This window comes from Mustelus asterias, chromosome 13 (genome assembly GCF_964213995.1).
Source record: "Mustelus asterias chromosome 13, sMusAst1.hap1.1, whole genome shotgun sequence".
Lineage (NCBI taxonomy): Eukaryota > Metazoa > Chordata > Chondrichthyes > Carcharhiniformes > Triakidae > Mustelus > Mustelus asterias.
The window spans coordinates 94,670,936-94,696,133 of NC_135813.1; the positions used below are offsets into that span (position 1 = coordinate 94,670,936).

A 25,198-nucleotide genomic window follows, 5' to 3' on the forward strand; every position below is an offset into this window, starting at 1 on the left:
GTCACCCGAGGTCGGAATTGAACCCGGGTCCCTGGCATTGTGAGGCAGCAGTGCTAACCACTGTATCACCGGGCCACCCGGTTATATATGGTAATAAATAGAGCATCACTGACATCAGTGATGGTCAGTCTTGGCATCACTGCTTACAGGATGAGCTTTTCATAGAATCCCTACCGTGCAGAAAAAGGCCATTCAACCCATCGATTCTTCAATGACTCACTGACAGAGTATCTTACTCAGTCCCTCTCCACCGCCCTATCCCCATAACCCCACATATTTCCCATGGCTAATCCATCTAACCTAAGGGGCAATTCACCAATGGCCAATCCACTTAACTTGCACATCTTTGGAATGTGGGAGGAAACTGGAGCACCCGGAGGAAACCCATGCAGACACGGGGAGAATGTGCAAACTCCACACAGACAGTCACCTAAGGTCGGAATTGAACCTGGCGCTGTGAGGCAGTGGTGCTAACCACTGTGCCACCATGCCAGCCTGAGAGTCAACCACATTGCTGTGGCTCTCAAGTCACATGTAGGCCAGACCAGGTAAGGATGGCAGATTTCCTTCCCTAAAGGACATTAGTGAACCAGATGGGTTTTTCCAATAATCGACAATGGTTTCATAGTCATCAGTAGATTCTTAATTCCAGATTTTTCTAAAAATTTAAATTCCACCAGCTGCTGTGGCGGGATTCGAATCTGGGATCCCAGAACATTAGCTGAGCAGGATTAATAGTCCAACAGTAATACCACGACTGTATTGTCCCCCAAAAGACTTTCTAATTTGAATGATGTTGATTCAGTGAACTACTTGGAAACCTGTTGCATCTGAGAACTCAAGATATAATGGACAATCCATTTATTCTGCTATTAGGAATATGACCAATGGTTAAGGTAGCTTTTTACCTCCTGGATCAGAAAGCCTTAATTGCCCAGAGGGATAAATGCAGCATTCTGAGTGTCACCTAAATCCTGGCAGAGGGAATTCAGAGATTGGTCAAGAATTTTTTTTTTGGCTTGCAAACATGCAAACTTTTAGTTCTGCTTCAAATGAAAGCAGCATGAAAAGACTGCTCTTTGTTTGAAATGTTTTTGACACTTTTGAGGTGTGATGAACACACAGACTAAGTTGTCACATGTTTGATTAGTGTGTAATAATAAGTAGTGCCACCTTCTCCGATTTCACAGTATAGTTATGAAGACAGTTACTTAACACATGTTTCATTCCCCCCTCTGGCTTTTTATATATCTTTTTTTAAATAAATCTCCTTGAATGTCAATATTGGACTAAAAAGATTTACAAAACATTGAATGCATTCAAGAGCTGGCTGGATATAGCACTTGGAGCGGACGGGATCAAATGTTATGGGGAGAAAGCAGGATTAGGCTATTGAGTTGGATGATCAGCCATGATCGTAATGAATGGCAGAGCAGGCTCGAGGGGCCAAATGGCCTCCTCTTGCTCCTATCTTCTATGTTTCTACAACTAAAATTTCTCTTGTTGCTATCTTCCATGTTTCGATAAGATTGCATGAACTGTTTGTAGGAAGATAATCTTTTTGCTAAATAGTTCTTTTAAGTGGATACTTTATGGAGGAAGGATTAAAAAGGTCTCTTTAAATGATGTATCAAATCACAATTTTTGAACTTTTTTGTGTTCATTCACGAGGTTTGAATTGTATCTGCTTCTTGATCTTCTTGTGATCAAGAACAGCAAAGGTTCTACAGGCTGTGTCCATAGAGACCAACAGCTGTGTTTATTTAATGCTCTATCCGTCTGTATCTCCCTCGAGTCCTTGCCCTCGTGCTTGCCCTCCCACTCGCTTCTTCCTCTCTTTCTCTCTTCCTCTCTTTCTTCATTTTCTCATTCCCCTTAACACACATGCTTTCTCTCTCAAAGACCACGAGAGTTACAAATCTGTATGATGTTAAACAGGCATCTAATCATAGAATCCCTACAGTGCAGAAGGAGGCCATTCGGCCCATCGAGCCTGCGTTTACAACAATCCCACCCAGGCCCTATCCCCGTAACCCCATGTATTTACCCTGCTAATCCCCCTGACACCGAGGGGCAACTTAGCATGGCCAATCCACCTAGCTTGCACATCATTGGAATGTGGGAGGAAAACCACACAGACCTGGGGAGAACGTGCAAACTCCACACACAGGCTGGAACTGAACCCGGGTCTCTGGTGCTGTGAGGCAGCAGTGCTAACCATTGTGCCACCCTGATTTGTGTCAGACTGAAATGATAAATCTATTAAGAATGACTGTAGAAAATGGAGTACACAGAAGATTATAGTTTTAGAAATCATGTGCAGTCTTCATGTTGAGCAGCTTAACGATTTTTTAGTTGTTGAAATAATATCCTTATTCGAGAAATTGTGGGTATGATTTTCTGGCCCCTTTCAGCAGAGATGCAAATCCCATTATAGTCGGACACTCTTGCAAAAGGGCCATAACAGGATTTGAGCCAAGGACATCTCAGAATGAGATTCCCCCCACCACGTGATGTCATCATTTACATTTATTTACATATATTTAAATATTCAAAACTGGCTTAACACCATTTCTTCCAGGAACATCATATGTTGCCACCAGTAGGAATCACCATTGCTCTTGAAAAATGGAGATAACCACACTGGGGGCTTGAAGGCCAGTGAAGCCCCTGGGTGGTCAGAGGCAGGGCAGGGTGGTGCCCTAACACTGCCCCCTTTTTTGATTTGATTTATTATTGTCACATGTATTAGCATACAGTGAAAAGTATTGTTTCTTGTGCGCTATGCAGACAAAGCATACCGTTCAAAGAAAAACAAAGCATACCCTGGCACCCTTGACACAATAAGAGTTTTAACAACACCAGGTTAAAGTCCAACAGGTTTATTTCGTAGCAAATACCAACCCTGTGTTCATTCTCGTGACCAACAAAATCAGAATGAGATGGTGGTTTGATAAGTGGAATGGTATTTGCTACCAAATAAACCTGTTGGACTTTAACCTGGTGTTGTTAAAACTCTTACTGTGTTCACCCCAGTCCAATGCCGGCATCTCCACATCATGACCCTTGGCACTGACAGGATGGCACTGCCGGGGAGGAGGAGTTTAGCGGGGCCGGGGCTTGGAGGCAACCCCATAGCGGGGGTTTGGTTTGTTAATAGTGATGGTACTTTTTAAAAGTGTGAATCTATTTTTAAGTTAATAACTTCTATATTCCACTTTGTAATACTATGGTTTACCATTATGATGGGGAGGCTGAGTGTTCGATTTTGTTACCTTTGGACCAACAAGTGGTTTAAAAGGCTATTGAAGCATGTCTTTGAAATACTTCAAAACCAAAAGGGGGGGGGGGAGGCGGGAGAGAAGCGCTGATGCCTCGATTGTGGCATAGGGAGGGTGGGGAGGCAACGATGCCCTGAAGACCAGATGCCGGTGATTAGATGGGGTGGGAGAGGGTCTTCAATGTTGGTTTGAAAGAGGCCTGGCTTGCCGCCATCTTTAGGTTCCATCCCTCACAATAGCAGCACAAAACATGCCCCCCCCCTATAAAATGGCGAAGTGTGGGATGATCTGGGTGGAAAAGCTGCCTGTCTCTCTGGGGAGGAACAAGCTGGTTTTCAGACAGAACCTGGCACACTGCCATTTTTTGGGAAAATTCTGTCCAGTGTTTTTGTTTGGGTCAGGAAGAGAATTTGAATAGGGTTGGACAACATCAAGCTTAGGTAAAACATGTACCCGGTTTCTTTTTGAGAAATTGTTGTTGCTTTAAAACAAAGTGGGAGTTTCCAACCCTGTGTTCATTCTCGTGACCAACAAAACCAGAATGAGATGGTGGTTTGCTAAGTGGAATGGTCACATCAGTACATTTCACTTCCTTTGAAATTGAAAATTGTGGAATGTTCCATGCATAGTTTCAATAATACCTTATTTGAAAAGGGTGACACCTTTTACCTTGGAGAATATTTAATTCTTCACCTCTGATTCACACTCAACAATTGAAATGTTGCTTACCATAAACAACACTTATATATTTTACATAGGAATGAGTCCCAGATAGACTAATCTAGCCATGGTTATGTGTAGTTACTAATATCAGCAAGTCCACTTTAAAGTTTGTAGCATTTGATATTTGTGTTATTTATTTTTCCAGCTTTTGAGTTTTGTGAGGTTGGCTTAACTGAATTAGAATATTGGATGAAACTTATTTCCAGTACAATAAGGGTTCAAGGAGGAGGAAGAGTTGGTGGAGTTGTATCTCCACCAGCACGGTGGCACAGTGGTTAGTACCGCTGCCTCACTGCGCCAGGGATCCGGGTTCGATTCCCGGCTTGGGTCACTGTCTGTGCGGAGTCTGCATGTTCTCCCCATGTCTGCGTGGTTTTCCTCCGGGTGCTCCGGTTTTCTTCCACAGTCCGAAAGACGTGCTGGTTAGGGTTCATTGGCTGTGCTATATTCTTCCTCAGTGTACCCGAACAGGCACCGGAGTGTGGCAACTAGGGGATTTTCTCTAACTTCATTGCAGTGTTAATATAAGCCTACTTGTGACATTAATAAATAAACTTCTATTACCTTTGGAGCTTCGGATCAATGTGAGTGCTGTTTTGGGGTCAGGATTTATAATGCTGCCCTTTCAGCTTTCTGGAATAGGAAGAACCTGGGTAGATGGAACAAAGTCTCATGGAGTTTTAAAAGCAATTAAGAATTTTAAGCCAGATCCTAGTGATTTTTTTTGGATAATAATGGTGACATTCATGCTTTTAAGGATCTCGCAAATACCTTTTTTTAAAGAAGATGACTGGTGATCAAATTGCTCCAATAAGTTAAAGTCAGCTTTGTTTTCCTGATAGCTGTGCTTCTCAAAGATGAATGGAAGGCAGAGTCTTCCTATTATGAAGGTGAGAAGTATAAAGTACTTAACTCTCTACTTGTCCTACAGGAGTAAGTCTGGATTCTGGGGCTGGCGGACAGACAAGACTGATGTTATTCAAGCACATGAGGCCAAGGTACAGTAAAACAACATTTTGCCAATATTTATTTCACTGTTTTCTTTATTTTCTGTTTTCCTGTTCCTGTCCACGCAGATGAAAATTCTTGAGCGAAACGTCCTGAGACCATGAGACATTGGAGCAGACTTAGGCCACTCGGCCCATCGGTCTGCTCCGCTGTTCAATCATGGCTGATATTTTTCTCATCCTCATTCTCCTGCCTTTTCCCCATAACCCCTGATCCCCTTATTAATCAAGAACCTATCTATCTCTGTCTTAAAGACACTTAATGACCTGGCCTCCACAGCCTTCTGCGGCAAAGAGTTCCACAGATTCACCACTCTCTGGCTGAAGAAATTCCTCCTCGTCTCTGTTTTAAAGGATCGTCCCTTTACCCTGAGGTTGTGCCCTCTGGTTCTAGTTTTTCCTACTAGTGGAAACATCCTCTCCACGTCCACTCTATCCAGGCCTCGCAGTATCCTGTGAGTTTCAATAAGATCCCCCCTCATCCTTCTCCTGTTCAGCTCCTTTGCTCTCAGAGGTGATCACTTCATCATAGTTCCTGTCCCATCAATGTTGGGAGAAAACGACAAAGTGAAAATAGCTGATCAAAATCCAAACAAACATCCATATCTTCTAGCTACATAATTATTTTGGAGGGGGAGCAGTTTGCAGGAGGGGGAAAGAAGAAAGTTTAAGGGGACTGAGCGGTATTGGATAAGAATATTGGCAGTTCACCTACAGTGACGTGCCCGGCAAACAAATACTATAGACTGTTAGTGGTTTTGATGAAAGGTCACAGCCTGAAACGTTAACTCTGTGTTTCTCTCTCCGTAGGTGCTGCCTGACCTGTTGGGTATCTCCAGCAGTTTGTCTTTATTTCCAGTTTCATGCATGAACAGTATTTTGTTATAGACTTAGTCATCATAATTTAGTGTTTTATTTGCAGAATAAATGTTGCAATGAAGTACAAAAAAGGCATTCACATTGTGAATCTCCACCTCCAGGAGATTAAATGAGATAAGCAAGGGGTGAAACTTCTTCTTATCTCTCTGAGCTTAGTTGTTTTTTCCCTCCAGGTTTTCACTGTGAACAATGTTAATGTGGTGACCAGGAGCAGAACAGAACACCTGACTGAGGACGAGAAGGCCAAATATAAAGGTACAGAAGAGAAATCAGTGTAGAAACATAGGTCAGGAAGAAACATAGGCCGGGATTCTCCCAAAACATTCTAAATTCCCAACGTGCGGGAAAATGGGAATAAATCCCGTTGTTTTTTTTCTAGCGTGATTTCCAGACTCAATCTCTGACATTCTGTCCATCACAGAGTGCCCTAGCGGGATTCACTCTGAAAGTCAATGGGCGGGGCCTACTCCTGCACAGCGCTGAGTGGGCCGCTGTGCATGTGCCGTTCTGTCATTGCAGAGATTGGCGCATGCACAGTGCCCCCCCCCCACATTGCCGGACTCCGGATCGCTGGCCAGCCCGATTGCCGGACTTCAGATCGCTGGCCAGTCCGATTGATGGACAGGCCCGCAACCCATCGCTGGCCTAATGACCCCCCCGGAACCCCCTGATAGCTGGTCTCCTGGACCTCTCCGGGCCAGTCTCTATGTGGCCCCCCCACCAGCCCCGATCTCCCTTGTGGGCAGTGCCAGTTTGTCCCTTGGGCAGTCCTGGGCCCGCTCATCATATGGAAACGTCAATTATCATGACATTTCCATATGATGATCAGCTCAGTGCCGATTTCCGGCGTGGAGCTGATTACGTCAAAAATCGTAGGCTTGGAGACGCGAGGAGGCCATGAAGGGGCAGCACGGTGTCACAATGGTTAGCACCGCTGCCTCACAGCTCCAGGGACCCGGGTTCGATTCCCAGCTTGGGTCACTGTCTGTGTGGAGTTTGCATATTCTCCCCGTGTTTGCATGGGTTTCCTCTGGGTGCTCTGGTTTCCTCCCACATTCCAAAGATGTGCAGGTTAGGTTGATTGGACATGCTAAATTAACCCTTAGTGTCCCAGGATGTGATAGGTTAGAGGGATCGGCAGGGTAACTAAGAGGGGATAGGGCCTGGGTGGATTGGTGTTGGTGCAGACTCGATGGGCTGAATGGCCTCCTTCTGCAATGTAGGGATTCTATGACTCTATGATGCCCAGCAGGAAGCCTGCAAAATGGCCACCATTGATGTTTCCTAGCCTGCAGCGCAGTGGGCTTGAGAATTGTCCCCATTATCTGAAATTTAGGAAAGACCAGTTGGTCCATGCAGCCTGCTTCTTTTACTTCAGGTAAATTGCAGGCACATGTTTTTCTTTTCAGCTCCTCAACAAGATATTATTTAATCTCCTGAGGAAGGTCAGTGAATTTGCATAAAACTTGAGATATAATTTTTTTTTTCAATTTCTCTGTAATGGGAGTAGAAATCCCAGGATATGGCTCTAACATTACAATCAACACTGATCTGTTGTACACCAGAATGTTTGAGGTTCATAAAGACCAGAGCTATTACGTCTTGGAAAAAAGTGAAAGACCCAAATGTTGTCCAATAGAATTTCAATGCTCACCAAACTTGTGGCGATCAGCTCACCATATTCACAACATTGGTGCAAAATATATCCAGTGTTAATAAAAACAAATGCACGACCTTTTTGAAAGTAGATTTGAAGTTTTAAAATATCAGCAACCAGGTCTGAGACACACACTGCCAGGGCCAGGAGAACAGCTTCTAAAGGATTTTGTACAAGCCCGTGCGCGCTCTCAAAGGATAATGACAATCTGTTAACTGAGGTGTCCTGTTTCTGACTGTGTGCCCCAGTTTATCTTAAAACAATAAAACAATTTCTTCAAGAGTAAACTATCTATTTTGCAGATGATAAAAATCTACTTGAATCTCTACTGGGGACAGTGGAGGAGCACATCCCACAGAGCGGGGTAAGTTGCAGAGAAAACTTTCTTGCCAGGCTTTCATGTGTTTACATTTCATTTCTAGATGAGCAAAGTAAATTAAAAGTTTATTTATTAGTCACAAGTAGGCTTACATTCACATTGCATGAAGGTACTGTGAAAATCCCCTAGTCGCCACAGTCCGGCGCCAGTTCGGGTACACTGAGGGAGAATTTATCATGACCAATTCACCTAACCTGCACATCTTTGGACTGTGGGGGGGGAAACCGGATCACCCGGAGGAAACCCACGCAGACAAGGGGAGAATGTGCAAACTCCACCCAGACAGTGACCCAAGCCGGGAATCGAACCCGGGTCCTTGGCGCTGTGAGGCAGCAGTGCTAACCACTGTGCTACCCCACTAACATGACACCAAAGAAATAGAACATAGAACAGTACAGCACAGAACAGGCCCTTCGGCCCACGATGTTGTGCCGAGCTTTATCTGAAACCAAGATCAAGCTATCCCACTCCCTATCATCCTGGTGTGCTCCATGTGCCTATCCAATAACCGCTTAAATGTTTCTAAAGTGTCTGACTCCACTATCACTGCAGGCAGTCCATTCCACACCCCAACCACTCTCTGCGTAAAGAACCTACCTCTGATATCCTTCCTATATCTCCCACCACTAACCCTATAGTTATGCCCCCTTGTAATAGCTCCATCCACCCGAGGAAATAGTCTTTGAACGTTCACTCTATCTATCCCCTTCATCATTTTATAAACCTCTATTAAGTCTCCCCTCAGCCTCCTCCGCTCCAGAGAGAACAGCCCTAGCTCCCTCAACCTTTCCTCATAAGACCTACCCTCCAAACCAGGCAGCATCCTGGTAAATCTCCTCTGCACTCTTTCCAGCGCTTCCACATCCTTCTTATAGTGAGGTGACCAGAACTGCACACAATATTCCAAATGTGGTCTCACCAAGGTCCTGTACAGTTGCAGCATAACCCCACGGCTCTTAAACTCCAACCCCCTGTTAATGAAAGCTAACACACTATAGGCCTTCTTCACAGCTCTATCCACTTGTGGCAACCTTTAGAGATCTGTGGATATGGACCCCAAGATCTCTCTGTTCCTCCACAGTCTTCAGAACCCTACCTTTGACCCTGTAATCCACATTTAAATTAGTCCTACCAAAATGAATCACCTCAGCACCTGTTAATAATTTACTGATCCACCCTTCAGCCCCCTCCTCTAAGTCATTAATAAAAATCACAAAGAGCAGAGGACCAAGCACTGATCCCTGCGGCACTCCGCTAGCAACCTGCCTCCAATCCGAAAATTTTCCATCGACCACCACCCTCTGTCTTCGATCAGATAGCCAGTTACCTATCCAATGCTGTTTACTTTTTGCTCCCCATCTACACACCCCCTGCCCCCACAACATAGGGATGGGCAATAATTGCTGGCCTAGCCAGTGAAGCCTACACACCATGAATGAATGAAATCCACAGTAGGACAGCTACTAATTGGTCTTCAGACAATTGATGCACGTGGTTTTGAGACCTGGATGGGTGATAGTGTTCAGGAACAAGTCTCTGTAAAATCCTTTGAGTGCATTGTCTCCATTCTCTTGATGATGGTATGAACACATTACCCCAGTGAATGGAGGTTTCTCTAGTTTAATTGTATGGCCAATCGGAATTGCAGGGTAAAAGTGTTCCGATATAGTCATAACACCTGGTTTGCACATATGTACCTTATTGTAAAGTTTTAAAAGTTTATTTATTAGTCACAAGTAGGCTTCCATTCACACTGTAATGAAGTTACTGTGAAAATCCCCAAGTCGCCACACTCCAGCGTCTGTTCAGGTACATGAGGGAGAATTTAACATGGCCAATGCATCTAACCTGCATACCTTTGGATTGTGGGAGGAAACTGGAGGACCCGAGGAAACCCATGCAGACACAGGGAGAATGTGCAAACTCCACACAGACCCAAGCTGGGAATCGAACCCAGGTCCCTGGCGCTGTGAGGCAGCAGTGCTAACCACTGTGCCACCGTGCAGTAGCTGATGTGTTTGAATATTTTACTTGAGATATTGTCTTACAAACTATCTTTTGTTATTTGCAGCATCTTGTCACAGAAACCGCAACGATTAACAATCCCACATCCATCATACCGGAAGAATATTTCAACCCAGAGTTTGACCTTGGAGATCGAGATATTGGTCGACCCATGGAGCTCTCTACCAAATTACGCAAGTAGGATCCTTGACAAGAGCCAGGGACAGCCTTAGAGCAAATGTATTGAGCAGTTGCAGGATGTTAGAGTGGTAGAACACGCAGTTCATGCCTATGATGTTTTAGTCTGGCATTTGAGAGAGGCACTAACCTGATGGCTGGAGGTGAGGGTGAAAATTATAATGCAAAGCAGCCCCCATCGTCTAGTTAAATAGTCATGTTGACAGGGATCTGGGAGTTGGCTGGGAATTGGGGAATAGCACAGATCGGCAGGGGAGGTGTTGAAGAACATCCAAAGAACAACAACAAAGAACAAAGAACAATACAGCACAGGAACAGGCCCTTCGGCCCTCCAAGCCCGCGCCGCTCCCCGGTCCAGGATTGAATCCTGAATCCAGGATCCCCGTCCAATTTTCCAGCCTATCTACATACCAATATCCTATCCACCGAGCTGTCCCTCACAGCTACGATGCTTTGTTCATCACAACCTATTAACTCACCCCCACCCCCCCATTCCAGACCATGTGATCTCCAGGGAGAGGCAAAAACCCAGAGTGAAAACCCCAGGGCCAATATGGGGAAAAAAAAAATCTGGGAAATTCCTCTCCGACCCCCTGAGGCGATCGAAACGAGTCCAGGAGATCACACTGGCCCTGATCGGAAAATGCTTCCCAACCCTAGTCATTTCCACTTCCACGAACACCATATGAATTCCCTGCCCCCGAGACAGGTTCCCAACTATCCGCAGTCTCGCTCTGTACTGGCACCAGCAAGATGATCATAGAATGAAGCCTTGAAACGAGAAACAAGGAACAATTAGCCCGCGCCGCTCCCTGGTCCAAACTAGACCACTCTTTTGTATCCCTCCATTCCCACTCCGTTCATATAGCTGTCTAGATAAGTCTTAAACGTTCCCAGTGTGTCCGCCTCCACCACCTTGCCCGGCAACACATTCCAGGCCGCCACGACCCTCTGTGTAAAATATGTCCTTCTGATATCTGTGTTAAACCTCCCCCCCTTCACCTTGAACCTATGACCCCTCGTGAACGTCACCACCGACCCGGGGAAAAGCTTCCCACCGTTCACCCTATCTATGCCTTTCATAATTTTATACACCTCTATTAAGTCTCCCCTCATCCTCCGTCTTTCCAAGGAGAACAACCCCAGTTTCCCCAATCTCTCCTCATAACCAAGCCCCTCCATACCAGGCAACATCCTGGTAAACCTCCTCTGTACTCTCTCCAAAGCCTCCACGTCCTTCTGGTAGTGTGGCGACCAGAACTGGACGCAGTATTCCAAATGCGGCCGAACCAACGTTCTATACATCTGCAACATCAGACCCCAACTCTTATACTCTATGCCCCGTCCTATAAAGGCAAGCATGCCATATGCCTTCTTCACCACCTTCTCCACCTGTGACGTCACCTTCAAAGATCTGTGGACTTGCACACCCAGGTCCCTCTGCGTCTCTACACCCTTTATGGAAGTGCAGAAAATAAATTTGTCAATGGAGAAGGAATGGACAGGTACTTGAAAGGAGTGTAACTTGCAAACATAAGATATGACCAGAGAAATGATGTGGGAACAGGTCAACTTGTCGTCTTCAACTAACATTTGGACAAATTGGCTTATGGCCACTTCCTTACATTCCCTACAGCACTAACTTCTGCCAAACTCTTCCTAGTGAAGCCTCTTTAGGCGACTGTTTTGAACTGAAACCTGTCTATTCTGTGCATTTTTCGGAGTTTACTAGTCTAAGACCCAGATCAGGCACACAGTAATTACTGGCCCTGATTTGAAAGTCGCTGACCAGTTTCACTGTTATCACATGGTGTGTTCTTTTTCTCCACAGACTTTCCTTCATCCTCTCCACAGACTTTCCTTCTTCTTACTTTTCCTTTATTTTCTCTTAATTCAAGTCAACCCGTTTTCAGGAATGTCTGCGCTTGCAATTCCTGATCAGCCAAGACCGCTGTAGAAGATTTGTGCAGGTCTAGTTGCCCCTTAGGTCCCCATAAAGACGAGGTGAGTCCCAGATTTAATCCATAGCCTGAGCACACTGCAGATATGTTCAAAACGTGCCATAGCTTTGAACTATATTTGTGAATGTACATTGTTCAGAGATGCTGCTTCTGTTCTGCTTTTTCCCCAGTTCACAAAACCAATCTTTTCTCATTCACTGTTCAGTTCCTGTCCCAAGTCCCATCTGCTGCTGAACACTGTAGATTGAAGTTTTTTTTTGCTAAATGGGATTAGGAACACTTCTCTCCTTTTAGGGAACTACTTACCTCACGACCAATTTTATTCCTCTTCCTTGCCATTATTTCCAGTTGAATTGGTGAAGTCCTGTTTTGTGTTGTGTTGGGCTTCTCAAAGCTTTTTTTTTTATTTATTCAAGGGAGGTGGGCATTGCTGGCTAGGCCAGCATTCATTCCCCATCCCTGATTGCCTTTGAGAAGCTGGTGGTGAGCTGCCACACCACAGTCCCTGTGGTGCAGGTACGCCAAAGTGCTATTAGGGAGAGAGTTCCAGGATTTTGACCCAGCGACAGTGAAGGAACGGTGATATATTTCCAAGTCAGGATGGTGAGGTGAGTGGGTTGGAGGGAAAATTCTAGGTGGTGGCATTCCCATGTATCTGCTGCCCTTGTCCTTCTAAATGATCATGAGTGTGGAAGATGCTGTCCGAGGAACCATCATAAAAGCAACCTCAATAACATCATCCATCTTTGCTCCTGCTCAACCCACCCGCTGCTGAAACCCTCACTCACGTTTATGTTGGCTCCAGATTCAACCATTCTGATGCTCACCTGGCTGACTTCCCAACTTGCGTTTTACATAAACTTAAGCTCATCCAAACTTCTGCAGTGTCTTCGTCCATCACTTGCTCTGCCTTGTGACCAACATTGACTCTGATCTGCCAACACCTCAAATTCACAATTCTCAGCCACGTCTTCAAAGCCCACCATTGTCTTGCCACCCACCCTACCCCCATCTCTGTAATCTCCTTCATCTCTCCAAAACCTCTGCAATCCTTCAGCAACTCATGCATTTGGAATTCTTTCGCTCAATTTCTTTGCCTTTCTCTCTTCCCCACCCCCACCCCCCCTCCCCCTCTCCCTCTCCCCCCACATCTCTTCAGATATACTTTTTATTTAGTCTTCCCAATATCTTTCTTTGGCTTGGTTTTAACCTTTGTCCAGTTGCACTCTTGTGATTTCCACTCCTACCTCTTCCCATTTTAATGGCAATATGTGACTATTCATTTAGGTGAAATCCAGGGATTTTCACACTATTCAGTGTTTTTTTGTTTCTCTCTCTGTCTGAGCAGATTTAAAGCGACACTGTGGCTCTGTGAGGATTACCCACTGTCCTTTGTGGAGCAGGTGATTCCAATCATTGACCTCATGGCAAGGAGCAGCTTACATTTTGCAAAACTCAGGGATTTCATCACATTGCAATTGCCACCAGGATTTCCTGTCAAAATAGGTAAAGATTCAAATTACTACTCACTCTCCAGTAATCCCTATTGGAATGTACCTATCTGTTGACATCTGGTGAGTATCAGTCTTGCCTTCTGTGGCAAAATGTTCTTCAAGCACTTGCTGTATATGCTCAGACTTAAATCATTGCCCACCTGGATGACTAATGGAACTCCTGGCAACTGTGGAGCTGTATCTCACCCAAGGGTCAGCATCGTCAGTAAAGGAGAAGAAAGTATTGGGGGAGGGATGGGAGGGTTGTTGGGGGAAAAGAGAGGGGACAAGTAAACTGGCTGTCGGCCTTAACTTGCTGTAGCACACTCATCTCCGAGTCAGAAGGTCATGCACTCCAGCCCCATTCCAGCGCATATTCTGAATTGACATTTTAATGGAGAACGGAGGGAATGCTGCACTGTCAGAGGTTCCATTTTTCAGATGAGATGTTAAACGGTGGCCGTGTCTGCCCTCACAGCTGGACATAAAAGATCCCAATGCACTGTTCAATGAAGAACAGAGAATTCTCCTAGTGTCCTGCCAAACTTTAACCCAACAGCTAACCAAAAAAAGAACCCATTCACTTATTGTTATTTGTGGGATCCTGTGTGTACATTGGCTGCTGCAATTCCTACATTACAACACCGACTCCACTTCATTCATGTAACCAGTTGGCCATAAACATTTTGGGATGTCCTGTGTATGGAAGACACTGAAAGTTTGTTTTTTTTTTCTTTCTGGATATATGTCAGTCACTAAGTTTCTACAGTTGTTTGCGGGGCCATGTTTGAGTTAGTATTGGTGATATTGCATCTTATAAAAGGCAGTACAACAGTTTTACCTTGGCTGAGACATTTTAGTTATCCATTGCCAAGATAGTTTTGCTTGAACTGTTTATTCAGATTGTACTATTTTATCTGCCCCAGAAATACCACTCTTCTATGTACTGAACGCACGAATTACATTTGGAAATGTAAATGCCTGCAGCACTGTCAAGGCCCATCAGGGATCACAGAGCAACTTAGTAGAGCCTAATGAAGGTTTGTATACTGTGTACGTTGCCTTGCTAAACAATGCTGCTCAAAGTTCCTTCGTAATGTACATGTTATAAGTGATTTGGAAATTCTTTTTACTTTGAATTATAAAAAATATCCATCTTTTCCCCTAAAGATCATCACAAACATTAACCTGATATGGGAAACTAATTTCATGCAAAGCACATGTCCTGATGCAGTTACAGTCCTGTGATGTTCCATATTTATCTGAAAAAGAGCATTGAAACAGAATTACCTGCTTAATGGGAAGATTATACTCTCTGATTGTATATTGTCAATAATAACACTCAAGATTTCCGATGTGAAGCTTCCTCTGATTCCAAGATTTTAATTGTTTAAAAAATTGTTAGGGAGGAAACGTTCATCACTGGAATTCCAGACAAGGCAGAGTGGGAGCTGCCTTCTTGCACATGAACTGCTCCTTTGAATTTCCATTTGTTTTATTTCCTTCTTTCCTCCCCTTTCTCTCTCCCCCCTTTTTCTCTCTCTTTTCCCATTTCCCCTGCTCACCCACTCTCACTTCCTCTTTCCCCTGCTCACCCACTCTTACTTCCCCTTTCCTCTGTGCACCCCCTCTCACTTCCCCTTTCTGGACCCTTCTGCCTGCATTGGTCTGAAATTCTTAACCTGCTGTCATTGCTTGTGTATTTAGCTATGTGCAATGCTGTCTATACGAAGTTTACTCGAACACTCAAGGTGCCAATTTACAACTTGTGGAGTTAATCCGTACAATTTTCCACTCTTTCCAGACTCTACGTTTAAAGTCGATCCATCCATTTTTGCCATACCGGAAAATTACCACGTCCGTGGTAGTGGCAGGAACACGGTGCCTGGAGTTGAAGATGAGAATGACCAGCTGATCCAGTTTGCAATCCAGCAGAGCCTGCTGGATTCTCGGCCTGATGGTGGGGAAGTGAGTGTGAAATTGTGCCCAGACGTAATGGGACACTGCCTTTCTCTCGCCCCCCCACCTTTCATTTTTCCACCGCACCCTCCCTGCCCCCAAAACATTTTTTTCTGTTTCTGTTGCTCGAGTATGATTGATTTGGAATAGAATCCCGACAGAGCAGAAGGAGGCCATTCAGCCCATTGAGTCTGCACAGACTCCCCAACAGAGCATCTTACCCAGACCATACTTTTAATCTTAGAACCATCTTTCACAATGAAGGTTTTGCCCCAGAGATGATTCTTCTAGCTATCTTCCAGCTTCAGTCTAACTCCTTATGAATTCTGACTGCAGGGTCCTACCTGCATTCCTGAGTGGTGAATCAAAGCATCTTGCTGCCTATAACTGCTCTCCCTTTCCTGGATCCTGGCAAATTAATTTTCTGAGTTTTCAGGGATATCTTCAAAACTGTTCTTCTTTCAAAGTCTACCTCCATGCAACATAAATCACACGGGCCTTGTATCCAGATAGACATGCTGATTAGCTATCCTTGAAAGCCCAACTCTATTTCGTCTTGTAAGTAAATGAACAGGTTAAAGCATAACCGTTTACAACCCAACATTCTCAACACCTTTCTGGGACTTTGGAGACTCTAGGGGCGATTCTCCCAAAAAAATTCCAAGTGCCGAATTTGTATAAAAACTGGAGTAACTCCTGCCAATTTTGTAAGTGGGATTTTCAGAATGAATCTGACACTCTGAGCACTGCAGAATGCCGTAGCATGATTCACTCTGAAAATCGGGGGACATCGCCTAGGAGAGGCTGACAGCATAGCGCTGAGCGTGCCAATCTGTCAGAGTGGAGATTGCAGATGTGCACTGGCCCCACATTGCCAGCCTCCTGATCACCGGCCAGTCCCGTGACCCCACACCCCCACCCCCGCCAATCGCTGGCCTCTCGGACTTCTCTGGGCAAGCCCCAATGTGCCCCACCCCCTGCAGTTCCGTCTCCCTCTCCCAGCGATCCTCTGGCAGAGTGGCAGCGGGACCCCCCACTCACTCACCAATCGCTCCCCAATAGGCCCCACCCCCTTGGCATTGCCCAGTGGGCAGTGCCAAGGTGCCCCTCGGGGTGCCAGGGTCAGGCTGGCACTGCCAGCTTGTCACTACCCAAAAGCACCCCCCCCTTACCCACGACTTCCTGGGTGGGCCTCCTTGGCCTCTGTTCCCTGTTAGTGGGGAGCTGATGTGAATCCCCCTGGAGGGAACCACTCCTTGGTGGGGGGGTGGTTTCAGTCCCTGGCGGTGGGGGTCCAGTCCCTGGCACGCTAATGCTAATTGTGATTGAAATATGATTTCCGGCGTGGAGCTGATTACTCCAAAAACGTAGCCACGGAGACTTGTGGAGCCCGTAGTGCCCAGCGGGGAACCTTCTAAATGGCCTCCGCTGATGTCTCCCGACCCTGCTAGAGCAGCGCAGCGGCTGGGAGAATCACCCCTTCTGTGTCTGTCCACTGTTAAGTTTATTTATTTAGTCATAAGTAGGCTTACATTAACACTGCAATGAAATTACTGTGAAAATCCCCTAGTTGCCACACTCTGGCGCCTGTTTGGGTACACTGAGGGAAAATTTAGCATGGCCAATGCATCTTACCAGCACATCTTTCGGATTGTGGGAGGAAACCAGAGCACCCGGAGGAAACCCACGCAGACACAGGGAGAACATGCAGACTCCACACAGACAATGATCCAAGCCGGGAATCGAACCCAGGTCCCTGGCGCTGTGAGGCAGCAGTGCTAACCGCTGTGCCACCCAGGCTGCCGCCTTGTGTCCAGGTGTATACATACTGCACTTTCTTCCCAGACTGCAGAACAAGTCACATGATCTCAATTTTAAGTGCAGAAACATTACAATTATGAGGTTTTTAAAATTATGTGTCACAAGTCGTCCATTCTGCAATACTTGTAATTCTGACAAAATCTATGAAATAAACGTAAATAACTTTGTAATTGAGAGCGATTAAAAGTGAGACTTGGTGATCTTGTTTTAGGGTGTATGCGAGATGCCATCAAACAGGAATTTACAGCTGGAGCAGAACTCGGATCAAGATAGTGCAAGGTAAGGAATGTTACTTTTCAAAAAAAAATCCTCTCTTTTAGGGAGATAAGTATTTCTCACCTTCGCCATTCCTAGTTGGTACTGAAATCAGTAAAGAATAGAAAGTGAGCTGGGTGGTTTTCCTCTTTCCCGTGGTAAAAATTAGAAATTTGCAGAGAGAGGAAGGAAATGACTACCTCCATATTGAAGTCCCAGAATGTTATTTTGTTAAACCAGATATTTTAATCTTTGTTAGTACATCTATGTTTTATCTCTCAATCCTTGAGAGTAGGGAGTCAGGTTCACATTCTAATATCTACTTATGTGGTGCGGAGTTAAATTTTGTCTTGCAGTGCTCATGTGAAGCATTTTGTGGGGTTTTCAACATGTCAAAGGTGCTATAAAATGCAAGTTGTTTGAATTGGCCAGGAAGTGAGGGGACATTTACTTTTACAATGGTGTCTGATGAGTAATAACTTTTTCCATTTCTTTCTCCTCATTTCCCTCCCCCAACTCCAGAAATACTCTGCTAGTGTGAGGCTCTGCCTGTGACTGTAGCAACTGGATTTGGGTGACAGGCACATAAAGCTGACGTTGAATTGTATGGTAGTTGGGAGTATGCGAGCAACATTCATTAGGAGCAGGAGTAGGCCACTCAGCCCCTCTAGCCCGATCCACAATTCAATAAGATCGTGGCTGTTCTGATTGTAACCTTAATCCCACATTCACACCTATCCCCTGATAGCCTTACACCCTCTTGGTTATCAAGAATCTATCTGCCACTGCCTTAAAATATTCAAAGACTCTGCTTTGAGGAAGAGTTCCAAAGACTCGTGATGCTGTGAGAGAAAAACATTTCTCTGCATCTGTCTGAAGTGGGTGACCCCTTATTTTTAAACAGTGACCCTGATTTCTAGATTCTCCCACAAGAGGAAACATCCTCTCACATGCATCGTGTCAAGACCGCTCAGGATCTTGTATCTTTTAATCAAATTACTTCTTACTCTTTTTAAACTCCAGCACCTAACCTCTCCAACCTTTCCTCATAAAACAACCCATCCGTTCCTGGTATTCGTCTCGAAAACCTTCTCTGAACTACATTTACATCCTTAAAAAAGGAGACCAATACAGTGCACAGTACTCCAAATGTGATCTCATTCTAATTCCATGAGCCCCAATTTTGCTTGTGTCAGACCTTATTGAAAATACTCCACATCCTCTGGTTCTCCCTTATTCCTGGTAGTCACATCCTCAAAACAAAACTCCAAAATGCTTGCCAATCCTGATTTCCCCTTCATAAATCCATGTTAATTCTGCCCAGTCTCACCATTATTTTCTAAATGTCTAGTCACCACATTCTGTTGAACAGATTCTAGCATTTTTCCAACTACTGATGTCAGACTAACTTGTCTGTACTTCCATTTTCTCTCTCCCTCCTTTCTTAAATAGTGGGATCATTTTCATACCTACAAATCTGCAGGTACTGTTCCAGAATCTATAGAATTTTGGAAGATGATCATCAATGCACTACCTCAATAGCCCCCCCCCCCCCCCCTCCCCACTTCTCAGCACACAGAGATGTAAATCATCATCAGGTTCAGAAGATTATCAACTTTCACTGCTCAGTCAACAGAGATTGAGAATTGGAATTGGGAACTTTCTGATTAGTACATTAACCAAGAGAGTCAGGATAAATGCTGTTTTGATTGAATTGTTCCATTGAAGTGGTCCTGAAACGTTCCATCACCCAACTGTGGATTCAACTTTTCTAGGGCGATCAATGAAAGCATAATAACGGGTTCCCGTGACCATCACTCCACAGACGGATACTCCAACTACAACACTCAGTTGCAAATTGCCATGGAGCTCTCAGCCAAAGAGCTTGAGGAGCAAGAGGGAAAACGGAGAGAAGAAGAGGCCATGCTAAATCGAATATTGGAGCTTTCTCTGCAAGACAAATGAAGGTTCCTAATGGCCAACTGAAACGGGTGCACAGCACTTTATTAATCTGTTACAACCGTGAAATTAACCTGGCTTTTTCTTAAAAAGTATATATATTTTTTCCATTTGTTTGTCATCTGACTGAACAATCAACACCTGGCCAGCAGATTGTGTTGACAGTTCTTTTCTCCTCTGATCCAATTTGCTGATGGGAATATAACATTCAGCTCCCGTGGGAATTAGCTTCCCATTCAAACTCAATATTCAAAGTTTGTCTTGGAAGCCAAAATATCATCTATGTTTTGGTCCCCCAGTAGAAATGCATTGCATTGAGCCTTCTGGTACGATGGTCTTGACCTAACTGGAAAGTGCTGCACGAGACAGTGTGTGTTTGGAAACAGCCGGATTCTTCCTGCACTGACATAAGCTTCCCAATCAGCAAGCAGACAATACACACAACTCTCAACAAAATATATCCATTGATATTTGCAGATGTAAACATTTTCACTTGTATTGAATTTCATAGAGGCTGCATTAAACTTGGAAGCTACACCAGGGGTGATGCAGACAAAGTCACAATTATTGCCCATCAGTAGTTACCTGAGAAGATAGCGATTGCAGACTGTTTGATCATGGGGAAGGGAAGACTCCCATTGCTGTGTCTCATCCTATGCTTATGCAATCTTTGCACATGCACACTTTCCAACGGTGATTGCTGGAAAGTGATCAGGAGCAGGAACCCTGGCATTTTTCCATCCCTAGGCTCCAGCCGGGTGAAGCTAATAATACCTAACTCAGGATCAGTTCAAGGGTCTTTCGCACCCGTACCAGCACAATATTGTAACTGGCTCAGAAATACCCAACAGGGAAGATTATGTCAAGTAATCACTTGAGCTTTGTTTGCAGATTATAACCGATGAATGTAGCATTTGATCTTGCGGGTTCTAGTTTTTGCAGAAGCGAATGCCCCACACTCCTATCTTCCTACATAGCTCTGACTGTGGGGCTGTGTGAAATTATTTTTTTCTCCATTTTAAGAAAGGGGAAAATAAAACCTATCCTAATCATTTCATATATCACAGATTCAGGAAAGTGTTTAACTTATACTTTGAAATGAAACTGTACACTGTAGTTTTCAGAAATGTGCTTTTACCTTTTTCTCTGAATTATGTAATAATTATATTAGTAAAAAAAATTGCCATTGGTGAGTTTCTTTCCATGCATCTTTTTTAAGCTAAAAGCAAGGTTATTTTCCGAAACCTTACTTCTTATGACTACATAATCTGCCTGGTCAGAGACTCCATCCAACTCAAATTTCTATGATTATTCGAGGTAAAGTTCCACATAAATACGTTGATTCTCAAAGGCAATCAGTGGAAAACTCAGAACATCTACAAGACTTTATTTTTCATCTCCAGTTCCTTGGAGGTGGTGGGCATTCTCCTTGAATCACTGCAGTGCTTGTGGTGCTAGTATTTCAAAAATGGTGTTCATAGAATCCCTACAGTTCAGGAGGCCATTTGGCCCATCGAGTCTGTACCGACTGCAATCCCCCCTCAGGCCCATAACCCTCATTTACCCTGCTAATCCCCCTGACATTAGGGTCAATTTAGATGGGAAATTCCAGGATTCTGACCTAGTGACATTGAAGCATTGCTGATATGTGTTGAAGTAGGATGTCATGTGACTTGGAGACGCCCCCACGACATTGCTGCTCTTGATCCTATTTACAGTCAGGGTTGTGAGGATACTGGTAAAGTAACATTAGTGAGTTCCTGCTCTCCACCTCACTTTTAAGGTATTCTTGGTGCTGGCCCGAGCATGCCATTCTTGACTCTACATTGAACCAGAGTTAGAACATAGAACATTACAGCGCAGTACAGGCCCTTCGGCCCTCGATGTTGCGCCGACCTGTGAAACCAATCTAAAGCCCATCTAACCTACACTATTCCAATATCATCCATATGTTTATCCAATGACCATTTAAATGCCCTTAATGTTGGCGAGTCCACTACTGTTGCAGGCAGGGCATTCCACGCCCTTACTACTCTCTGAGTAAAGAACCTACCTCTGACACCTGTCCTATATCTATCACCCCTCAATTTAAGGCTATGCCCCCTTGTGCTAGCCATCACCATCCGAGGAAAAAGGCTCTCACTGTCCACCCTATCTAATCCTCTGATCATCTTGTATGCCTCTATTAAGTCACCTCTTAACCTTCTTCTCTCTAACGAAAACAGCCTCAAGTCCCTCAGCCTTTCCTCATAAGACCTCCCCACCATACCAGGCAACATCCTGGTAAATCTCCTCTGCACCCTTTCCAATGCTTCCACATCTTTCCTATAATACGGCGACCAGAACTGTACGCAATACTCCAAATGCGGCCGCACCAGAGTTTTGTACAGCTGCAACATGACCTCACGGCTCCAAAACTCAATCCCTCTACCAATAAAAGCTAACACACCGTACGCCTTCTTAACAACCCTATCAACCTGGGTGCCAAATTTCAGGGATCTATGCACATGGACCCCAAGATCTCTCTGCTCATCCACACTACCAAGTATCTTACCATTAGCCCAGTACTCTGTATTCCTGTTACTCCTTTCAAAGTGAATTACCCCACACTTTTCCGCATTAAACTCCATTTGCCACCTCTCAGCCCAGCTCTGCAGCTTATCTATGTCCCTCTGTAACCTGCAACATCCTTCCGCACTGTCCACAACTCCACCGACTTTAGTGTCATCCGCAAATTTACTAACCCATCCTTCTACGCCCTCATCCAGGTCATTTATAAAAATGACAAACAGCTGTGGCCCCAAAACACATCCTTGCGGTACACCACTAGTAACTGAACTCCAGGATGAACATTTCCCATCAACCAACACCCTCTGTCTTCTCACAGCTAGCCAATTTCTGATCCAAACCGCTAAATCACCCTCAATCCCATGCGTCCATATTTTCTGCAATAACTTACCGTGGGGAACCTTATCAAACGCTTTACTGAAATCCATATACACCACATCAACTGCTTTACCCTCATCCACCTCTTTGGTCTCCTTACTTTGATGGCCATCAGTGTGAGGGATCACCTAGACCACATCTTTAATGTGCTGGAAGACAATTCTGCCACTATAGATGAGAGATTACCAGTTGGAAGAAGACTAACTTCAATTAATGGCAGGTAATCAAAATAGGATAAAATGCAACCAAACATTTCACAAGAAAAACTGTAATGGAGCAATAGGTGATCTTTACAGAAGAGATGTTTCAGATACAGGCTAGATACATTTCCGCAAGAGGGAAAAGCAGAGGAACCAATGCTTGGACGACAGGGAAGATAGAGAATATGATCAGACAACAAAAAAGATGTATGATGCATGTCAGGAGAATTCTTCAAGTGAGAAATGGGCCATAACCTCCATGGACTGGCAATCATAATAGGATTGCCACTCTGCTCCTAGTTACTGATACTGAAATGCAGCCTCCCAACCTTCCAACTTGGGCCAGGTGAGAAGATTGCAGTGCAGCAGGTTCCCAAGTGCAAAAGAGTTGAGGGTAAGAAAGACTATCCACTTTTTTATTTAAACAGCACTAGCTGCTGTAAAACAAGTAAGCTTAAAGGTCCATACACTTTGAAAAGTCAGAGAGAAGTTAAGTGTATAAGGTAAGTGGGTGGGTGATCAGTGGGAGGGGTAGTTGGGGGAAGGTGGGCTATGGGGAGGGGTACTTTGTGTGGGCAGTACTAAAGTTACCAAGGTGTTAGAAGTGGTTTTAATTCTTCTGACTTTTCCTGGGTAACTATTCCTGTTGGACAATCGGAATCATCCAAAGACTGATTCAAATTGGAATATTGAACGGTTTTCAATGCAGGGCAATTGCCCAACAGACGTTTGAACTTTCTGAAAAGTTGGTATGCAATCCTGGCCCGGGGGGGGGGGGGGTCAGTGTCTGCTTTCATTTTTTAAAAAAGCTTAAAGAAAACAGCAATCTGTGGTAAATAAAAGCAAAATCTGTGGACGCTGGAATCTGAAACAAGAACAGAAAATGCTGGAAAATCACTGTGGAGAGAATAGAGCCAATGTTTCGAGTCTGGATGACCCTTCGTCAGACCTTATTTTACAACAACAACACCACCCTTGTCGGCGGGTTTGATGACAAAGTCAGGGTTGGACCTGAGAGAGCGAAGTGCAGCAAGATCAGAAGGAGATGGGTGAGAGGAGCAGAGAAATTGAGATGGCCGATGAGCACTGTCAATGTGACAATGAAAAGATCAGGAGCAGGTAAAAGGCCAGAGGGAGGTGTCCAGGTGGAGGGACAATGCTGGAGGTGGGTGAAAGGATCTGCTGAATGGGAGGAATTCTGCCAAAAGGTTAACCCTGGCTTGAAACATTGGCCCCATCTTGCTTTTCAGATTGGAGAATGGTAGACAGTGGTGTTCCTCAAGGGTCAGTGCTGAGACTTATAAATGGCTAGAATATTGGGATAGAGAATAAAGTATCAAAATTTGTAGATGATGCCAAGTTTGGTGTGGCAAACAGGATGATACCAATCGACTGAGAGGACATAGGCTAGCAGAATGGGCAGGTGGAATTTAATGGAGAAGCGAGAGGTGATGCACTTTGGCAGAAGGGTAAGGGAGAACAATTTTTGTCAGTTCTAGAGAGTGTGCAGGGATCTGGAAAATCATGTGCATAGATCTTTGAAGGTGGCAGGAGATATTGAGATGGTAGTTAGCAAATCACATGGGATCTCGGGCTTCACAGATTTAGGTATTCAGTAGAAAAGCAGGGAAGTTATGCTAAACCTTTATAAAACTCTGGTTAGGCCGTAACTGAAGTATTGTATCCAGTTGTGATCACTACACTTTAAGAAGGATGTAAAGGTCCTGGAGATGATTTATTAGAATAGTTCTACGGATGAGGGAATTCAGCTATAAGATTAGTTTAGAGAAGCCGGGGTGGGTCTCCTTGGAGCAAAGGAGGTTGAGGAGGAAGCTGATAGAGGTGTACAGAATTATGACAGGTTTAGAGAAAGTTGGCAAAGAAAATCTGTTCCCATTAATGGTACAAGAACTAGGAGAAGGGGTATGAATTTGGGCAAAAGATACAGGTGATTGTGAGGAAGAATGTTTGCTATGTAGTGAGTGATTATGATCTGGAACACCATACCTCCAAGCATGGTGGAAGCTGGGATGATGAATGATTGCAAAAGGAAATTGGATAGGGACTTGAGAGAAATAAACTTGCAGGGATTGAGCAGGGAATGGAACTGAGTGGATTCCTCTACAGATAGCCAACATGGGCTGGATTATGACTGACAGTTTTGGAGTGTAGATTATTGAACTAATTACAGTCGTGGTGCAACCCTGCATGAATGAGGCTATTTCCACAAGCACTATACAGCAGTCACCTCGGCCATTATTATTATGGAAAGGTATCAGAAATGAAGGAGAATGAGCTCAAGTTCCTCATGTTGGTACCCTCACAGCTGTATTCTTCAGGACTTCACTTGCTCAGTGATGCCATTCTTAGCAATTAACTTTGAAATGCCCCACCCAAAGTGCAGTCTATGCCTGGGCTTCCTTCGGAGATTACATAGAGAAATGTTAATTCTCAGGTCAATCAGCAAAATATTAAT

The 25,198-nt window shown here is 44.5% G+C and overlaps 1 protein-coding gene across 2 annotated transcripts in view; it reads left to right on the plus strand.

Moving 5' to 3' along the window:
• Positions 1-20,768, plus strand: part of ankrd13a (ankyrin repeat domain 13A) — a 38,652-nt gene extending 17,884 nt beyond the window's left edge. For both annotated transcript variants that reach the window (XM_078227307.1, XM_078227306.1), the window contains exons 7-15: positions 4,936-5,002; positions 6,064-6,145; positions 7,850-7,911; positions 9,998-10,128; positions 13,438-13,595; positions 14,509-14,622; positions 15,387-15,550; positions 17,574-17,641; positions 19,393-20,768. In XM_078227307.1, the coding sequence (XP_078083433.1) occupies positions 4,936-5,002; positions 6,064-6,145; positions 7,850-7,911; positions 9,998-10,128; positions 13,438-13,595; positions 14,509-14,622; positions 15,387-15,550; positions 17,574-17,641; positions 19,393-19,582 (1,036 nt within the window). In that variant the 3' untranslated portion in view covers positions 19,583-20,768. The remainder of the gene's footprint in view (positions 1-4,935; positions 5,003-6,063; positions 6,146-7,849; positions 7,912-9,997; positions 10,129-13,437; positions 13,596-14,508; positions 14,623-15,386; positions 15,551-17,573; positions 17,642-19,392) is intronic.
• The last annotated feature ends 4,430 nt before the right edge of the window (positions 20,769-25,198 follow it).